At 51.0% G+C, this 17,336-nt stretch overlaps 2 protein-coding genes across 2 annotated transcripts in view; one reads left to right on the top strand and one right to left on the bottom strand.

The window, feature by feature from the left end:
• The window catches only part of DERA (deoxyribose-phosphate aldolase), a 646,316-nt gene extending 630,755 nt beyond the window's left edge, over positions 1 to 15,561 (bottom strand). Inside the window, exon 1 of the mRNA XM_069628380.1 lies at positions 15,413 to 15,561. Within this exon, the coding sequence (XP_069484481.1) occupies positions 15,413 to 15,443 (31 nt within the window). The 5' untranslated portion in view covers positions 15,444 to 15,561. The remainder of the gene's footprint in view (positions 1 to 15,412) is intronic.
• A 243-nt stretch (positions 15,562 to 15,804) lies between these two features.
• The window catches only part of STRAP (serine/threonine kinase receptor associated protein), a 177,370-nt gene continuing 175,838 nt past the window's right edge, over positions 15,805 to 17,336 (top strand). Inside the window, exon 1 of the mRNA XM_069628378.1 lies at positions 15,805 to 16,231. Coding sequence (XP_069484479.1) covers positions 16,120 to 16,231 — 112 coding nt within the window. The 5' untranslated portion in view covers positions 15,805 to 16,119. The remainder of the gene's footprint in view (positions 16,232 to 17,336) is intronic.

Genomic DNA, 17,336 nt, shown 5'->3' with positions numbered 1-17,336 from the left:
AGACCCTCGAAAGGCTGCCGACCCGAGACGGGACCGCCAAGGAGATCGAAGTGAAGCACCCGGACATCACCGCCGTCAAAGTCCATTGCCGTCGACCAGGGTTCGCAGGTTTGTGTAACCGCTGGAGGCCCATCGAAGTTGTGTTGCCCAGCCGTGGGAACCACTTGACGCCGTGCCGCCGACGACCGGAGCCGCCCGCTCCTTTGCCTAAGAACATTCGAATCGAAGGACTCCCTCGTCTGCACCGTCGACCGCTTTATCCTGCCGGAGAAAGTCGAGGACGACCAACGCGCCGAGGAGAAACCTGCCAGTGGGTTTCCCGCCACCCGAAGACCACAAAGACTCGAACGACTCGACGCCCTTGCTGGGCCTCCGTCTCCACAATCTTTGCGGTCCAGAACTATTGTCACCAAGGTGCCCTGCACGCCTCTGCCTTGCAGGACGCCGACGCCCCGACGCCGACGAGCACCGCTCGGACGAAGTTGCCGCCTCATCGATGCCGTTCAACCCTGTTTGTCGACGGACGTTCGACACCCCGTGTCTCCCGCTTGAAAGGGAAGGCATTCAAGAAGGGCCGTCGATTCCCCGCCGCCGAACGCCGAGTTCCTCGACGCTTCTCGACGCCTCTCGATGATCCGTGACTCCCGCTTGAAAGGGGGTCGCTCAAGAAGGATCTGTCGACGCCTCTTCGAAGAACTCGACTCCACTAGGTACATTGGGGAGGTAAAAACATTATAGGAGGGAATAAGACTTGCAGAACAATATATGGACTGGGCTTGTGCTATATCTTTATTTTACAGGTTGCCCAGGTGGGGGGGATCTCCACACAGAACTGTGTCTAGTGGTAGGGGCCAGTATTCTGCCTATTGCTCAACCATCTTATTTTCTCTCCTCTCTCTATTGCTGATTTCACTCTATTGATCTGTGTGACATTGTTACAGTATTATTGATGCACTTTAATGAGATCTAATACAAAGGGTGGTACCACTTTAGAATTGTATATGTTTGCCATTGTTGATTTTCCTAAGTACAAAGTGAGTTATTATGATAAGTGTACATAAACTTGAATATTGATTATATAAAGACGGTGTTCTAACCAATACAGTGTGTGGACATTCCTTTGTGGGGGCTTGGGGACTACACTGTACTTAAGAACCAGCCTGCATCACCTCCTGAGAAGCTAGGCCTTGATTGCTCGTCCATTGCTACCGTAATAGAGAATCTTGGCTGGGGTCTTCTGTGCCTCTCTTCTACCATATAGAGAGCAGAAGTACAGACACCCCCTACCGGTCCTTTACACTGGTGGCAGCGGTGGGATGCTTATGGTTTTAAGAATCAGTGTATAACCGTGCCACTTACAAAAGATATCTGCACTTTATTAAATTAAGGTTTAGTTGTGTACAAGATAACTGCATTACAAACAATGGAGTATATTGCAAATGGCAAATTGACTCGGATGAGCTTGGAGGCTCTCCAGAGTGCTTGTGAAGCCAGGGAGTTAGACTTTGTGGATAACTCTAGGGCTGAGCTGATAGCTGTCCTGGTGGACTACCAGACTGATGGTGAAACTCTTGATGAGGGGGGGAATGCAACCAATGAGGACTCTGCCCCTGGGGTTTCTGCTGAATCTGTTTCTGGGAATGCCGCCATTCCTGCTGCCTCTGTCCCAAACCCCAGCAATTCCTTGGAGCTTGAGTTATTAAGGATGAAATTGGCCTTTGAATACCGCAAGTTGGAAATAGATGCTGAACTTAAGAAAGAGGAGTTGGCTCAACAAGTGGAGCTCAAGAATAGGGATCTTGAACTCAGAAATAAGGACCTTGAACTCAAGAGCCAGGACACTGAATGTCAGAGAATCCAGCTAGAGAAAGCTAGAGTGGAGACTTCAGCTAAAACCAGTGAGAGTGTCAGGTCCCCAGCCACCAAGTTTATGAAAGATTTGGTTGGTGTATTTGTGGAGGGTTCAGATATCCTCCAATGGATTGAAGCGTTTGAAATGGCTTGTGCGATTCATGATGTTGATAAAAGAGATTGGGCTAAGTGTTTGTTAAGCAGAGTGCCTCAAACTGGATATGACTGTATTCTGAAGCTGAGTGTGGAAGAAAGGGGTCAGTATGAGTGTATGAAGTCTGCTTTGATTGCCAAGTTTGGCAAGACACCTACCCAATACCTTAGAAGGTTCAGGGATTTTAAGAAAAGAGAGAATGTGTCTTGGGTTGACTGGGTGAGTGCTGCGCACATGAACATGATGGGGTGGATCGATGGATACAAGGTTAAGACTTTTGTTGAATTGTCCCACCTCTCGTTTTTTGAGCATTTTTCTGAAGCCTGTTCACCAGAGCTGCGTCAGTATGTGGCTGACCAGAACATTTTGGACCCCTTTAAGCTGGCCAGGTTGGCTGACAAGTGGGTCTCCCACCGGGTGTCCCCTAAGGACTCCAGTGGGAAGGACAAGGACAAAGAAAAGGGGGCCTCTCAGAAAGCTGAGGAGTCCCACAAGCAGTCACATTCGGGTAAACCTAAACCTTCCTCTCCCAAGACCCAAAAATCTAGTGGGGATAAGTCATCTCTGGGTGGGAATAAGAGTGGTGGTCCACCTGCTGCAAAGCATGCTCCCAGTGGTTCCAGTACCGTACCCCGCACTCCTGGCGCTTGTTGGGACTGTGGGGCTCTGGATCACAAAAGGGGTGACTCCAAGTGTAAAGGTAAGGCACTTGGAGTACAGGCTGTCAGCCTGACCTACCCTTACCCCGTGTCTGAGGTGGAGGCCACTGTCCTCACCTCCTCTACCGGGATCACATTTGGTGCTCCAGTAGAGATTTCCTTAGTGTCCCTTGGGGCCTGGGACCAGTATCCAGAAGTACTGGCGACTATCCCACAGAACACCCGTAGGTTTTTGAGAAGTGTCCTCTTGAATGGCCAGCCTTCTACTGGTTTGAGAGACACTGGGGCAAGTATGACAGTGGTGGACAGGACCCTGCTCAAGCCAGAGGACTATGTAGGTGCTCCTCTGAGAACCACCAGGTTAGCTGGTGGGCCTCCCAAATTATCACCTGTAGCCTTAGTCACACTCATGATTGGAGACAAGACAGCAAAGCTTCCTGTCCTGGTTCAGGACAATGTCCCTGCTAACATTCTGTTAGGAAATGATCTAGTAGAGTTGGGGTTGATCTCGGATGGTCTTCCCATGACTGCTGCTGCAGTCACTAGGTCACAGGTGACACCGGGTCTGGCCGTGGATCAGGTACCCGAGCCAAAGGCGAGGCCGAAGGCAAGAAGAAGGAAGACCAAGAAGGCCACCTCTGTGGAGGGAACACCTTCTCTTCCTGCTGTTCCGACAGCACCCATTGGGATCCATGCTCCGGACGGGCTGGGTCCAGTGGAAAACCCAAACTCAACTCCTGTGGGGGAAGAGACAGAAGACTCTCCTGTGGGAGAGGTTCTCAACCCGGAGGATCATCCCGACCTTCAATGCTTGTTAGCTGAAGGGGGACCCTCCCGGGCAGACTTCTGTAAGGGACAGAGAGAGTGCCACTCTCTCGAGGGACTGAGGAAACAGGCCCTGTCCCAAGCACAAGGAGAAGTGCTTAGGACATTCCGGATTTATTGGGAGGGTGAGCTCCTTGTTAGTGAGCCCACTAAGCCTGAACCTGGTGCCCTCAAGAGGTTGGTGGTACCCCAGGTTTACAGGCCCTTTCTACTGCAGTTGGCGCATGAGGTGCCCTTGGCTGGTCATCTTGGGACCAAGAAGACTAAGCAGAGGCTCTCTGCCCATTTCTACTGGCCACGGATGGGAGTAGAGGTGGAGTCCCACTGCCGGACCTGCCCAACTTGTCAGTTGTCTGGCAAGACTGGAGGCAGTGTCATTACCCCACTGCAGCCATTGCCAGTGGTTGGCACAACATTTGAGAGGGTGGGCATCGACATCGTCGGTCCCCTTGACCCTCCCACTTCAGGTGGACATCGGTTCATCCTGGTCTTGGTAGATCATGCCACCAGGTACCCTGAGGCAATACCCCTTCGGACTGTTACTGCCAAGGTGGTTGCCAGGGCTCTCCTGGGCATTTTCACCCGTGTTGGATTCCCCAAGGAGGTTGTCTCTGACAGAGGATCCAACTTCATGTCTAGTTACATGAAAACCATGTGGAAAGAGTGCGGGGTAACCTACAAGTTCTCCACCTCTTACCACCCCCAGACCAATGGTCTGGTTGAGAGATTTAATAAAACTCTCAAGGGCATGCTAGGGGCTTTGGAAGAACCCCTAAGGAGGAAATGGGATCTCCTCCTGCCATGCCTGCTGTTTGCTTACAGAGAGGTACCTCAAGAGGGTGTTGGTTTCAGCCCCTTTGAGTTACTCTTTGGACATCCCGTGAGAGGGCCCCTCGCCTTGATCAGAGAAGGCTTGGAAGCCACCCCTCCAGGTCCCGCCAAGCAAGTGGGGGACTATGTGTTAGGCCTCAGACAGAGGATGACACAGATGATGGGTCAGGCAACAGCAAATCTCAAGGCCAGCCAGGAATTGAATAAGTACTGGCATGACCTTAAAGCCTCGCAAGTGGATTGGACTCCGGGACAGGAAATCCTTGTGATGGAGCCTACCAAGCCTAGAGCTTTGGCAGACAAGTGGACTGGACCCTTCAGGATCATCTCCAAGATGGGCGAAGTCAATTATCTGGTTGACATGGGAGCCTCTGGGGTAGCCCCTCAGATATTCCATGTCAACAGGCTCAAGCCTTTCCACCGGCGAGGAGAAGTCTCATGTCTCTTGCTAGCTTCAGGGCAAGAAGAGGATGAGAGTGAGCCCCTTCCTGATTTGCTGCATAGCAACCCTCAGGATGGCTCAGTAGAGGGAGTACATCCCTCTCCGGATTTGACAACAGAGCAACAGAGGGCCTGCAGGGCTTTACTCCAACAGTATGCCTCTCTGTTTTCACTGACGCCAGGCCTTACACCGTGGTGTAGACATGAAATTGACACTGGTGACAGTGTGCCTATCAAAAGCAGGTGCTACCGTATGTCAGATACTGTCAAGAACCACATCCAGGCTGAGGTCGCCAAGATGTTGGATCTGGGTGTTATTGAACCCTCAACCAGTCCCTGGTCCAGTCCAGTGGTCCTTGTCCCCAAGGCAAGTTCCCAGGCGGGTACCAAGGATTGGAGGTTCTGTGTGGACTACAGAGGAGTCAATGCCGTCACCAAAACTGACGCGCACCCATTGCCCAGGGCTGACGAGCTCGTGGACACCATAGGTGCTGCCAAATTTGTGAGCACCTTTGACCTTACCTCAGGCTATTGGCAAATAGCTCTGACGGACCATGCCAAGGAAAAGACGGCCTTCTCAACACCTGAGGGACTCTACCAGTTTAGGGTCATGCCTTTTGGGTTGAAGAATGCCCCTGCCACCTTCCAGAGATTGGTCAACCATGCACTCTGTGGGCTGGAAGCCTTTTGCGTGGCTTACTTAGACGACATTGCCGTCTACAGTTCCACCTGGGAAGAGCATTTGACACATCTGGATAAGGTGTTGCAGGCCTTGAAAAGGGCTAACCTCACTATCAAGGCCACGAAGTGCCAGATAGCTCAAGGGAAAGTTACCTATCTTGGTCATGAGGTAGGAGGGGGTCAAATCCAACCTCTCTCCAGTAAAGTACAGGATGTACAGAACTGGGAGACTCCCACTACTCAAACCCAGGTGAGAGCCTTTTTGGGCCTCACTGGGTACTATCGCAATTTCATGGCAGACTATGGAACCATAGCTGCACCCCTGACAGCTCTAACTTCACCCAAACAGCCTAGGAAGGTTAATTGGACCGAAGACTGTCAGAGGGCCTTTGATGGCTTGAAAGAAAGTCTGTGTAGGGCACCTGTGTTGTGTGCGCCTGACTACAGCCGACCCTTTATCGTCCAGACGGATGCCTGCAACACCGGAATTGGAGCTGTCTTGTCCCAGTTAGATGACAAAGGGAGAGAACATCCTATCATATTCATCAGTAGAACAACTCAAGGGTAGAGAACTTAGGTGGGCTACTGTTGAAAAGGAGTGTTTTAGCATAGTTTGGAGCCTTAGGCGTTTTAGGCCCTACCTTACGGGGTCTACCTTCAAGGTCCAAAGAGATCATAAGCCCCTGAAGTGGCTTATGCAGATGAAGGGTGAGAATCCGAAATTGCTCAGGTGGTCCATTAGCCTGCAAGGGCTAGACTTCACCATAGAGCACAGACCAGGGAAGAGTCACGATAATGCAGATGGCCTTTCCAGAAGGTATGTTGACCGTCTGGATGAGGGTGTCTATCCCGTGGGAGATTAGACACCCTCCACCTCAGTCTGGGGGGTGCGACTGTGATGCTGGAAATGCATCTGAGGGACAGGGCCTCTGAATCCTTGTCCTTTACTGCTTTTTATCGTGTGTTATGTCATGTTTTCTGCCCAGGAGTCCATGTGGGACTCCTGGCAGTGCAGCTCTCTCTTTTGGTTTGGTGAACAGACCCATGGGATACCCTTATGGCACCCATGGGTAGGGGTACAACCCTGTGCCCCTAGTGTATGTTTTTGGGCACCTGTGGGTGGCCCGCAGAGCAGGGTATGGGCTGGTGGCAGCTCCATGCTGAATTTGACAGGTGCTCTGGGTGTCCTCCATTTTGGGATACCCAGGCCCTGCCATTGGGATCAGTTGATTCCTGATAGGAAACAAGATGGCCCCTGTGGCCTCTTGCTTTCTATTGCCTGTTACCTTGTTTCCCAAAGTCCTGGGAAGCCCTGACTCTGTCCCTTCCCCCTGACTGGCTGTTGGGTGGAAGTTCCATATATGGTGTTGTTGTGAAGGCCCAGCTAGACTGACTGGAGCCTTCCCAGTGACTGTATGTTGTGGGTACCTCCTGTGGGTGGGACCTGGGTGAATGGAGTGTGTGGCCAATATACACTCCTTGTTGTGGTTGTCTGGTTTCTGGCATGAGAGACAAAGACTGAGACAGCCCTGCCCGAAACTGGCCTGAATGCAGTGTGTAGTGTTGAATGGCTGGGTACTTGTCCCAATCCACATTCCTTGTTGTGAGTGTCTGAAAGGGAGGAGTGTGGCCTGAATGCACTGTGTGCCTGATTGGCTGACTGACTGCATGAATGCCCTTCTGTATGATTGGCTGCTGAGTGTGTGCCAGCAGTGTGGATGAGAGACAGAATAGTATATCTGGGGACCTCTCACCACTGGTAATTGTTCAGAAGCGTTCAGAAGCTGAGTCTTCACTCTACGAGTAACTGGAACTGCTGATCCTCGACGCCCAGCTGGAAGAAGACTTGCTGCTGCATTTGCTTCGACCGATCCGACGGCTGCCGAAATCGTCGAAGACTGACCCGAGAGAGGACCTGGTAAGGCGCCCTCTTCCCGTGCTCCGAGGGACCATCGAGCACCGCTCCATCTTCGCCGAAGCGCCCTGGAAGACAGACCCTCGAAAGGCTGCCGACCCGAGACGGGACCGCCGAGGAGATCGAAGTGAAGCACCCGGACATCACCGCCGTCAAAGTCCATTGCCGTCGACCAGGGTTCGCAGGTTTGTGTAACAGCTGGAGGCCTGTCGAAGTTGTGTTGCCCAGCCGTGGGAACCACTTGACGCCATGCCGCCGACGACCGGAGCTGCCCGCTCCTTTGCCTAAGAACATTCGAATCGAAGGACTCCCTCGTCTGCACCGTCGACCGCTTTATCCTGCCGGAGAAAGTCGAGGACGACCAACGCGCCGAGGAGAAACCTGCCGGTGGGTTTCCCGCCACCCGAAGACCACAAAGACTGGAACGACTCGACGCCCTTGCTGGGCCTCCGTCTCCACAATCTATGCGGTCCAGAACTATTGTCACCGAGGTGCCCCGCACGCCTCTGCCTTGCAGGACGCCGACGAGCACCGCTCGGACGAAGTTGCCGCCTCATCGACGCCGTTCAACCCTGTTTGTCGACGGACGTTCGACACCCCGTGTCTCCCGCTTGAAAGGGAAGGCATTCAAGAAGGGCCGTCGATTCCCCGCCGCCGAACGCCGAGTTCCTCGACGCTTCTCGACGCCTCTCGATGATCCGTGACTCCCGCTTGAAAGGGGGTCGCTCAAGAAGGATCTGTCGACGCCTCTTCGAAGAACTCGACTCCACCAGGTACATTGGGGGGGTAAAAACATTATAGGAGGGAATAAGACTTGCAGAACAATATATGGACTGGGCTTGTGCTATATCTTTATTTTACAGGTTGCCCAGGTGGGGGGATCTCCACACAGAACTGTGTCTAGTGGTAGGGGCCAGTATTCTGCCTATTGCTCAACCATCTTATTTTCTCTCCTCTCTCTATTGCTGGTTTCACTCTATTGATCTGTGTGACATTGTTACAGTATTGTTGATGCACTTTAATGAGATCTAATACAAAGGGTGGTACCACTTTAGAATTGTATATGTTTGCCATTGTTGATTTTCCTAAGTACAAAGTGAGTTATTATTATAAGTGTACATAACCTTGAATATTGATTATATAAAGACTGTGTTCTAACCAATACAGTGTGTGGACATTCCTTTGTGGGGGCTTGGGGACTACACTGTACTTAAGAACCAGCCTGCATCACCTCCTGAGAAGCTAGGCCTTGATTGCTCGTCCATTGCTACCGTAATAGAGAATCTTGGCTGGGGTCTTCTGTGCCTCTCTTCTACCATATAGAGAGCAGAAGTACAGACACCCCCTACCGGTCCTTTACAATGGGTGACATGGTGAAGACAATGATTCGGCATAAAGACAAGATTGATGGTTAAAAATAGTACTCTGGTGTAAGTGGCTACAAGAGGAACAAATCACTTATCCATGCAAGATGGAAGAAAATGGACCCTAAATAGAGTGTGGCATTCATCCCTATGTATAGTGACGAATCTCGAACTGAGAATGAGCATTCGCAAGATAATATCTTGGAGCAACCTGAAATGGACAGACAAAAGAATTAAGTGAAGAGAGTAACTACATGATGGACATTGAGAACATGGAGTTGACTACCTTAAGCACGCGTTTACATCTCCAGTGCATAGGGGGGGACAGGTCAACAGCACTGGAGCAGGGAAATGAAAATCGGAGGATTGAGACACTGCCGAACAGTGAGCAACGTAGACCAGTGATTGTAAGGAAGTGGCGTCGCTAGGGGGGCCCATGCCCCCCTCAGAAATCCTGTGTCCCGGGGGGCGCTGTTGCGCACAACGTCGATGGCCGCCTGAAGGGAGAGCTCCGGCCCGTAACATATCCTACCATAAAATTAATCCTGTTCGGGGCCACCTACACGCCAATAAACATCTGTTATCGGCAGCGGAAGACCTGCGGCATCATTCCACTGATTCCCCTGCAGAAACGCTGGCTCAATCCTGAGATATCGGACTGGAAACCTACACCGTGAGCGCGGCGGCGGCATACCCGGACCACGGTTCCAGAGAAATCACGCGACAGCCTGAGGCGTCAGCTCGCCTACAGGCCGGAGAGGGGAGGAGCCGCGCTGCATGCCTTTTTGCTGCCGGGTGCCTTCCTGATACACTTCGGAGTTGCTGGTGAATATTTCCTGCTGGCCCCCGGTTCTCCTCCCGGGTGTACACCGCAAGCCCGGCCCGACCGAAACATAACTTTTCTTCAGCGGGGCACCGACCCGCTTCCTGAGCCGTTGCTGCCCCGTGAGCTGATCCTTAAACTGACAACCAAGTCGGACCTTGCCAACGGCAGCGTGCCAGCTGCGTCCTCTCGTCGGGGCCTGCTGATAACATCATAAGGTGCGTGCCCTTGCCGTGACTCTTCCCGGGCCGCTCTGGCACATTTCCTCTGCACATTCCTGCCACACAAGCAGTGTTGCCCTCGCCTCCCCGTATGCAGCACATGTTGCCCACAAACTATGCTGATGATTGAGTCACACGCCTAAGTGCCGGCGATCGCTGACCACCGACTACCACTGGGCACCAGAACGTGTGGACGCAACCCAACAGATTTAATATATGGGCCGCAGTGAAAAGAAAAGTATGGGCCCCAGGAAAACTGGTCCGATGGACTCCTTTGCCAGCTCCCAGCCACATGGGTCTGCCGAGACACCCACTGAGCCCCCGGGCGGCCAACCGGAATCTCCAATGAAGGAGAGAGTGGACAAACTATTATCGATGGTCCAGAGTGGATTCCTGGTGGTTAACAGCAAACTGGATGATATAGGGGCCACGATCAGCTCTCTGAAGGCAAGAGTTGACAAGGAAAGTGCACGCACTACGGAGGCGGAGAACAGAATTGGAGTCAACGAGGACTCGAAAGCACAACACAGCCGCGATATCGCCCAGTTAAAGGGTGACCTGCAGAAAACCCTGAATAAGTGCGAGGACTTGGAATCTCGTTCCAGGAGAAACAACATCCGCCTGGTCGGGGTAGCCGAATCCTTCGGAAAAGGTTCCATGTGACTCTAGGTAGAAAACCTCCTGAAATCCCTCTTGGACCCCGATGCTTTCTCCGATCATTTTCTCGTGGAGCGGGCCCATCGCACCCTGGCCCCCCCTCCTAAGCCTGGAGCACCACCCCGCACGATCATTGCCCGACTGCTAAATTATAGAGACAGAGACGCTATCCTGAGGCTTTCCAGGGAAAAAGGCTCTCTACATTATGAAGACAACAGGATACACATATATCCGGATTTTTCAACTAATGTGCAAACGCTGAGGAGGTCCTACGAACCGGTCAAGAGACAGCTGAGGCTACGCCAGATCCCATATGCACTTGTCTTCCAGGCTAAAATGCGCATCCAACACGGAGGCCGAGCACACTTTTTTGAGAATCCTACGGAGGCCATGATGTATGTCGAGGCCTCAATCCCACTTCCACCGGGGAGCCGGTAGACTAACCGCAACTTGCCCCCCCGGCCGGTGGCGGAACCGGAGGACCATGTTGGCTGATAAGACTTACTCTGCACTGCCTTGCCACAAGTTCAATAACCCGTTGATGGCGAGGTGGCCCTGTCCACCATATGTTGTCGTAGGGCCATGAGACTCCCAGGGTGGTCGGTCACGTGAGTACAGCTCACACCCCCAGGAGACTTCCCAAGTTATGGTTGATGGGATACATCATCGGGTTGGGGTTGATGATGCGGGTGGGGTTTGGCGGGGGAACAGGTAAAAGTTTTTCCTGGTGTTATCCCAGGCATGGTTGGGGATGTTACAAAGTTAAAATCAGGGGACTATTTTCCAGCAGGACTTTTACATCACTTGAGACAATGGCGCCATACTTGGCAAACGCTCCTTCCGATAGGCAACTATGGCGCAGACTAAAAGTGGCTTAAGCATTAGACTACTCTCCTGGAACATTCGGGGTCTCAACAATCCAGTCAAGGCAAGGAAAATTGCTGCATACATTACACGCCACGACCCCCACATCCCTCTGATACAGGAAACACATGCGCTGGGGAGTATCAATACCAAATTCCTCCCACAATGGGGTCCTCATAGGTACTTCACAGAGTATTCGGCACAGTCCAGGGGAGTCCTGACACTTATACATCCCAAGCTATGCTTCAGGTATCTTTCTAGTAAGATAGACCCTCTAGGTAGATACGTGTTGGTACGGGGGGAGGTGGCGGGATGGCAAATATTACTGATTAACATATACGGTCCTAATATAGATTATCTGCTATTTTACTGCACAATCCTCGATATGCTGTCCACATCGGGGGAGGCGCAAATAATATGGGGTGGGGATTTTAATATGATACTTGATCCTGAATCAGTTACATTACTCCCTGGCTAGGCTGGCTAAGTTTGTAGAGGGTTGCACAGGGACATGTTTGAAATGTGGCGCGCCCGATGCTGGAGCGTACCATATGTACTGGTCGTGCCCTGTTATTGCAGACTTTTGGCAAGAAGTAGTTGAGCTCCTTGAAGAGATAACGGCGATCCCAGCCACTCTGTCCCCCCTGAAATACCTGTCTGGTGACATTGGAAAGGTGAAGGAAACCACAAGAAGGTTTTTTAATATCTCATGTGTTATTGCCAAATGCTGCATCCTTAAATGTTGGAAATCCGCCGCAGGGCCTACCCGATCCAACTTCCTGAAATGTATGGTGAACGACGATGAGGAACTTTTTGTCTTATCAGTCCCGACGCCCTGTCGTCCCAAAGATATATGGTCGCTGTTACGTCTGAACCGGTGTGATCGGATGTCTGATGCTGATGTAACACCTACTCCGTCACCTTAGGTGACGATGCCTGCCTCATTGCCAAAGATATATGTCATTGTCGAAATTATGCACATGCTGTGTCGCACTGCTTATGAGAATTGTCTTGCTGTGAACCGTTCCCTTAATAAACAAAGTTTTAAAATAAAAAGAAATCATGTGCCCCCTTTTGTGCCCCCCCTAACTAAGGCGAGCAGTGACTGTGTTCTCAGTTTGCAGTGTTATCTGTGACACTCACAAAGGAAAATGTCTGCATATCACACGGCAAATACTCTCCTTTTGTCTCAAAGCTAGCAGTGATCTTGGTATGCCTTCTGGCATCTGTATGAACATGAGCACAAGACACTTCTCAGGTGTTCCTGCCTGGCTTCTGCACAGCAACCTGCATAGTGTGCATAGCAGCTTGCAACCTCGCCCATCACAATGGAGCGCACGAAACTGGTAATGATGGGCCATTAGTCACTGAATAGTTTGTGTCTGCATTCTGATGGGAGGTGAGGTGAAGTGGGGGGTGGGTAGTTGGTGTTCACAAAAGCCTCTCTGCAGGAGTGCGTGTGACGTCACACATTACCTTTCATAGGCGGCCCCCCAATTGTGTCTGTGCCCCCCCCTACTTTTGTCTTTGGACCCCTCTGTGCCCCTCATTAATTTGATTCCTGCCGACGCCAGTTTTTGTTATGGAGTGAATCTATCCTGTTTTTTTCAGGATTAGGAGGTGTTTGGAGAGCACGTTACACAAGAGCCGACACTACTCGTAGAAGTCTCACGAGAAATGGAACTTACAAATGTAATAACGAGCATATCCGTGGTGTGCTGTTGCCCCTTTAAGAATATGTATCATGACTTTCGTCATGACAGACTGTGAATAAAAGGAGCTTCAGCCATCAAGTGCGCCAACCTGGTACAGCGACTGGCGGATAGAACTCAACACCAGCAAGACAACTGCAATGCTGCTCACCAGAAAGAAGATCCAAGAGCATCCGCACATCATCCTCAACGGAGAGACAATCAAGTGGGAGAGCAGCAGCCACTACCTCGGTGTGACCCTGGACAGCAAACTCAACTGGGGAAGCAAGATCGAGAATATACTCAGCAGAAGGCAACAGGAAAGATGGCAGCATTGTACCCACTCCTGAAGACCAAGTCCATGCACCTCCGGACAAAGATCAATGTCTACAAGGCGATCATCAGACCTACCCTGACGTATGTCTCCCCAGCATGGATGACCTGCCATGAGCGACACCAGAAGAGTCTTCAGATAGTCCAGAACAAGGCCCTGCGGATATCGTCTCGAGCTTCACAGGGATAGCAGACCTTCACAGAGACCTGGACATCGAGATGTTTGACGAACATCTAGCAAAGCTGAGTAAGAACTTCTGCCAAGGACTGGATCTGAACCCGAACCCTCCGATCAGAAGCCACCACTGCAAACCCCTTTGACTGCTACCCATCACGGCGAAGACCCTGTGAAACCAGCCCTACTGTGACAAGTCCACACAGACCAAGAGGAATCCTAACCCACGACTATACACTAAACCTGAGAAGATGGACTAATGAGGCTCAAGCCTCTGTATCTAAAAATCACTGCTGATGGATACAAATCTATCAGCAAAAAGAAGAAACTTGCACCAAAACGGTGGCAGACTCAGAGAATGGTACTTCTGTTGTTGTATCTCATTATTGGGTCGGAAGGCTGATGCTGTGTGAACACAGCCCTGCTACCTTGCCTGCAGGCTGACGCTGTGTGACCACGGTACTGTAGCCCTGCTGATCTAGGTGCCCCCAGATCAGCAAATGTAACCTGGGAGCCCCCAGGCCATTGTCCTGCTGTTTGACGACAGTGTAATGGGTCATCCCTCCTGGGAGCTTGGTATCTCCCAGGCTCGTGCTCCTGTCTTGTGGCAGGGCCACGCGACTGGTTCTCAATAAAAAGTAATGAGCGGCTTCCCGCTCTTCAGTCTACAGAGGAACTGAAACCATGGTGTGTCACTTCGTTATTCCGCAGCACCATGTTGGCGCTGCGTAGTTGGCCGAGGGCCTGCCCTGCCAGGCCCTCCAACGTCACAGTGCCCCTGCTGAGCAACACTGTCCGCCACATCCATGGAGCCCCTGGACGCCGGCACTATCCGCTTGAATATGCCTGGGTGCACCCAGGCCATTATTGAGCCAGTGTGCTCACGGGCCGACTAGGTGCCTCCAGTCCGGAGCTGTCTGCTGGGTGTCCCCAGCCTGGATGTTATGTCGGGTGACCCGGCATATGCAGGGTGATCCCTGCATTTCAATACGTTGCTTGACCGCAGCCCATGGTCGGCTGGGTGCCCCCAGCCTTGGTTGGCCTGGCCTGGGTGTCCCCAAGCCAGGCCATAACACACAGCACAGTTGTTAGCTCTAGAGCACCCAGAAATTGATGTCAGCCGTGTGCCTACAGCAACTTTAAGTTTCTGCTAGGTTCCCCCAGCACCCCAAGCTGTCCCGTGCGCCATCCTGCAACAACCGTAACTGATCTGGCTGGCCTGTGTGACCACAGGTCTAGTCACAACACGTAGGGCATGGAAATCATTAGTATATGCTAGCTATGGAGCATAAGCTTCCAGCGGTGATCCGAATGCGCTGCATACATTGCGCTCAAGTTTCCGCAAGTTTATGCGTGAGAGGGCCATAAAGTCCCGTTTTCTCTTTGAATGCTGGTTCTTGTAGTGTTTTATTTCCCATTTCAAAATTAAGGAAAAGTACATGTCCCAGAATTCAAAGGAAAAACGGGACTGGCTGGCCTTCTCAGGCATAGCCACTGGAAACTTGAGTACTCTATGCGCGACTTGTTTATCCTCATTAAATCCACTGTGCGTTATACCTGTGCAGTGCATCATTTCTTCCTTGACTCATGCTAACAACCCCACACCAGACCAGTAATGTGTTGTATTTCCTGCACAGCTATTAATGACAGTGTTCTCGTTTACTCATGCCCATGGGGGGGGAGGACATATTTAGGAAACTACAAGTCCCAGAATTCCAAAACAGGCCTGGTTGGTCTTCCCGCGTATGGCCCCGAGAAACTGGAGAGCTACGTTCAATGAGCATCTCTTAAGAAGCCCGAACTGTTTATAGGGTTAGGGTATGGTGCTTCTACCCATGGAGTGCTACTAATCTTGGTTCTTTTAAGGCACGAAAAACAGCGTGCTCAAACGTAAGTTTTGCCCAAAAAGTTCGTTGCCGCATCTTACCTAAAGGGCAGCCTGGATTCCTAGCAGACATGATAGCAAAGAGTGCTCGGCAGTGACAGCTTGCTGCGGGTATAGGTCTGCACTAATGACAGCCCGCACTGTCACCGCTTCCTGCACAGCACGAGACTCAGTTCACGAGGTTAAGTTTAACAAAGCGGCCATGTTGGAAAGGACGATATCTCTATTGCACGTTACGGACTTCGGGGTAGCAAAGTGCTAAATGTTAACTTCTTGAACTATTGTTTCGGAAACAAAGAACGATATACTGTAATGTTTCCTTTTAGTTTTTCAAAAATAAGCTATTTTTAAGTAGTGCAGTTTTCCTGATCATGACACTTCTGTGTGATGCGTAACCGAGGCAGTATATATGAAGTCTTATTTTCAGTGATCCCTTTTAACAGAATGTCCCCTCCTACTTCCGTCTGAGGGTTCTTCTAGATTACGCCCACCCTTTCGTTCGCGGCCAACCAAAAGAAAGGATGTAGATAAACGTGTGTGGTGGTGACGTTGACGCTCACGATACACCTATCTTGGCTGCCGCAGTTTTCGCGTCATAGGGTGCGCCGGGCGACGTGCTCTGTTACTGTATTTCCTGCTGCGCGAGCCTCTCTTACCGGTGTTTCTGTCTCTTTCATCCCCTGTACCTTTTATTTTCGTTCTGCTCCTTCTGCCAACCTCCTTACAGTACCAACAGCATCCACGCAGTCATGGCCATGAGACAGACCCCGCTTACCTGCTCCGGACATACACGTCCTGTGGTGGACTTGGCCTTCAGCAGGATCACCCCATACGGATACTTCCTGATCAGCGCTTGCAAGGGTAAGTTCTCCACAAAGCCAGACCTTTCGTGCCCCCTATCTCCCTATACACGGGAAGGACATTGTACACTCGCTCCCTGTGCATTTGTCACATGCTGTCATGGCCTAAGATTTCTTGTAGAAGTGACTTTGATACGCTGCCTCAAACTGGTCATCTAAAGCGCAACCTATCCGCCCAGCAAAGCCTTCACTGTGCCAGGTGTTCCCAGTGTTCGTTTCAAGGATTCAGTCTTAATCTCTCAATTCCTAAGTAAGCGAGTGCAAGGGTCTGGCGTTCAGCAACTTGGGGAGCGATCTCCTTAGCACCCTGATGATTCAGTACTCCGAGAGACCTCAATCTCCCTGATTTAAGCGAGCGTTACTGGGGAATGTGTCCTTGGTCAATCGTGGCCCATAGGATTATTTGCATTTCTGCTACTCCGGATGAATGGTTTCGTCTTCCCGTTTGCCAGTAATTGTTGGGCTTAATGTCCTCTTTTAGCAGGGTTGCTAGAAAACGAACACCCTCTTTAGCACAAATGGAACTGCAAAGTAGCCCAACTACGTTCTTCTCTATGGGCCTACGTTTTCTGTTCAAAATGATTTTCATCTAGCAGTACTGTCACGTATTAAAACATGGAAATCGGGTGCAAACAAAACCATTGAAACAAACCTTTCACAGCGAGAGAGCATCACTGATTGCATGCATACTTACCTACATTTGACAATCAAAAACCCTGAGATTCAAGAGTCGCCCATAGCCACACATGACTCCCCCCATAGCCACCCAAGACAGCCCAATTGTACAGGGCTGCGCCCAGATGTCAAAAAGGTAAACTCAGTTGTAGTTGCCATAGAAACATGTTTGCAGTATTAGAAACCCTATTTCCATTATAATCTATGCACCACACAGCTGCCTCCCCAAAATAGTTATTTGCCTAAGTTGCACTAAATCCAGTCTTTCAGTTCCTTAAACTATATTGATTGTGTGACTGGCTATGTGCTCACAACTGCACTAAATGAAACTGTGCCCTCAAAGAACGCATTTACCATTTTTTGAGTGCCGTTTTGCATTTGAAAACCTTGCACTACTCCACACACGCAAAAGCAGAACACACGACAGACGC

The sequence above is a fragment of the Ambystoma mexicanum genome, chromosome 12 (genome assembly GCF_040938575.1).
Source record: "Ambystoma mexicanum isolate Mex_15411 chromosome 12, UKY_AmexF1_1, whole genome shotgun sequence".
In the NCBI taxonomy this organism is placed as follows: Eukaryota; Metazoa; Chordata; class Amphibia; order Caudata; family Ambystomatidae; genus Ambystoma; species Ambystoma mexicanum.
This window is presented reverse-complemented; position numbering and strand designations above follow the sequence as displayed.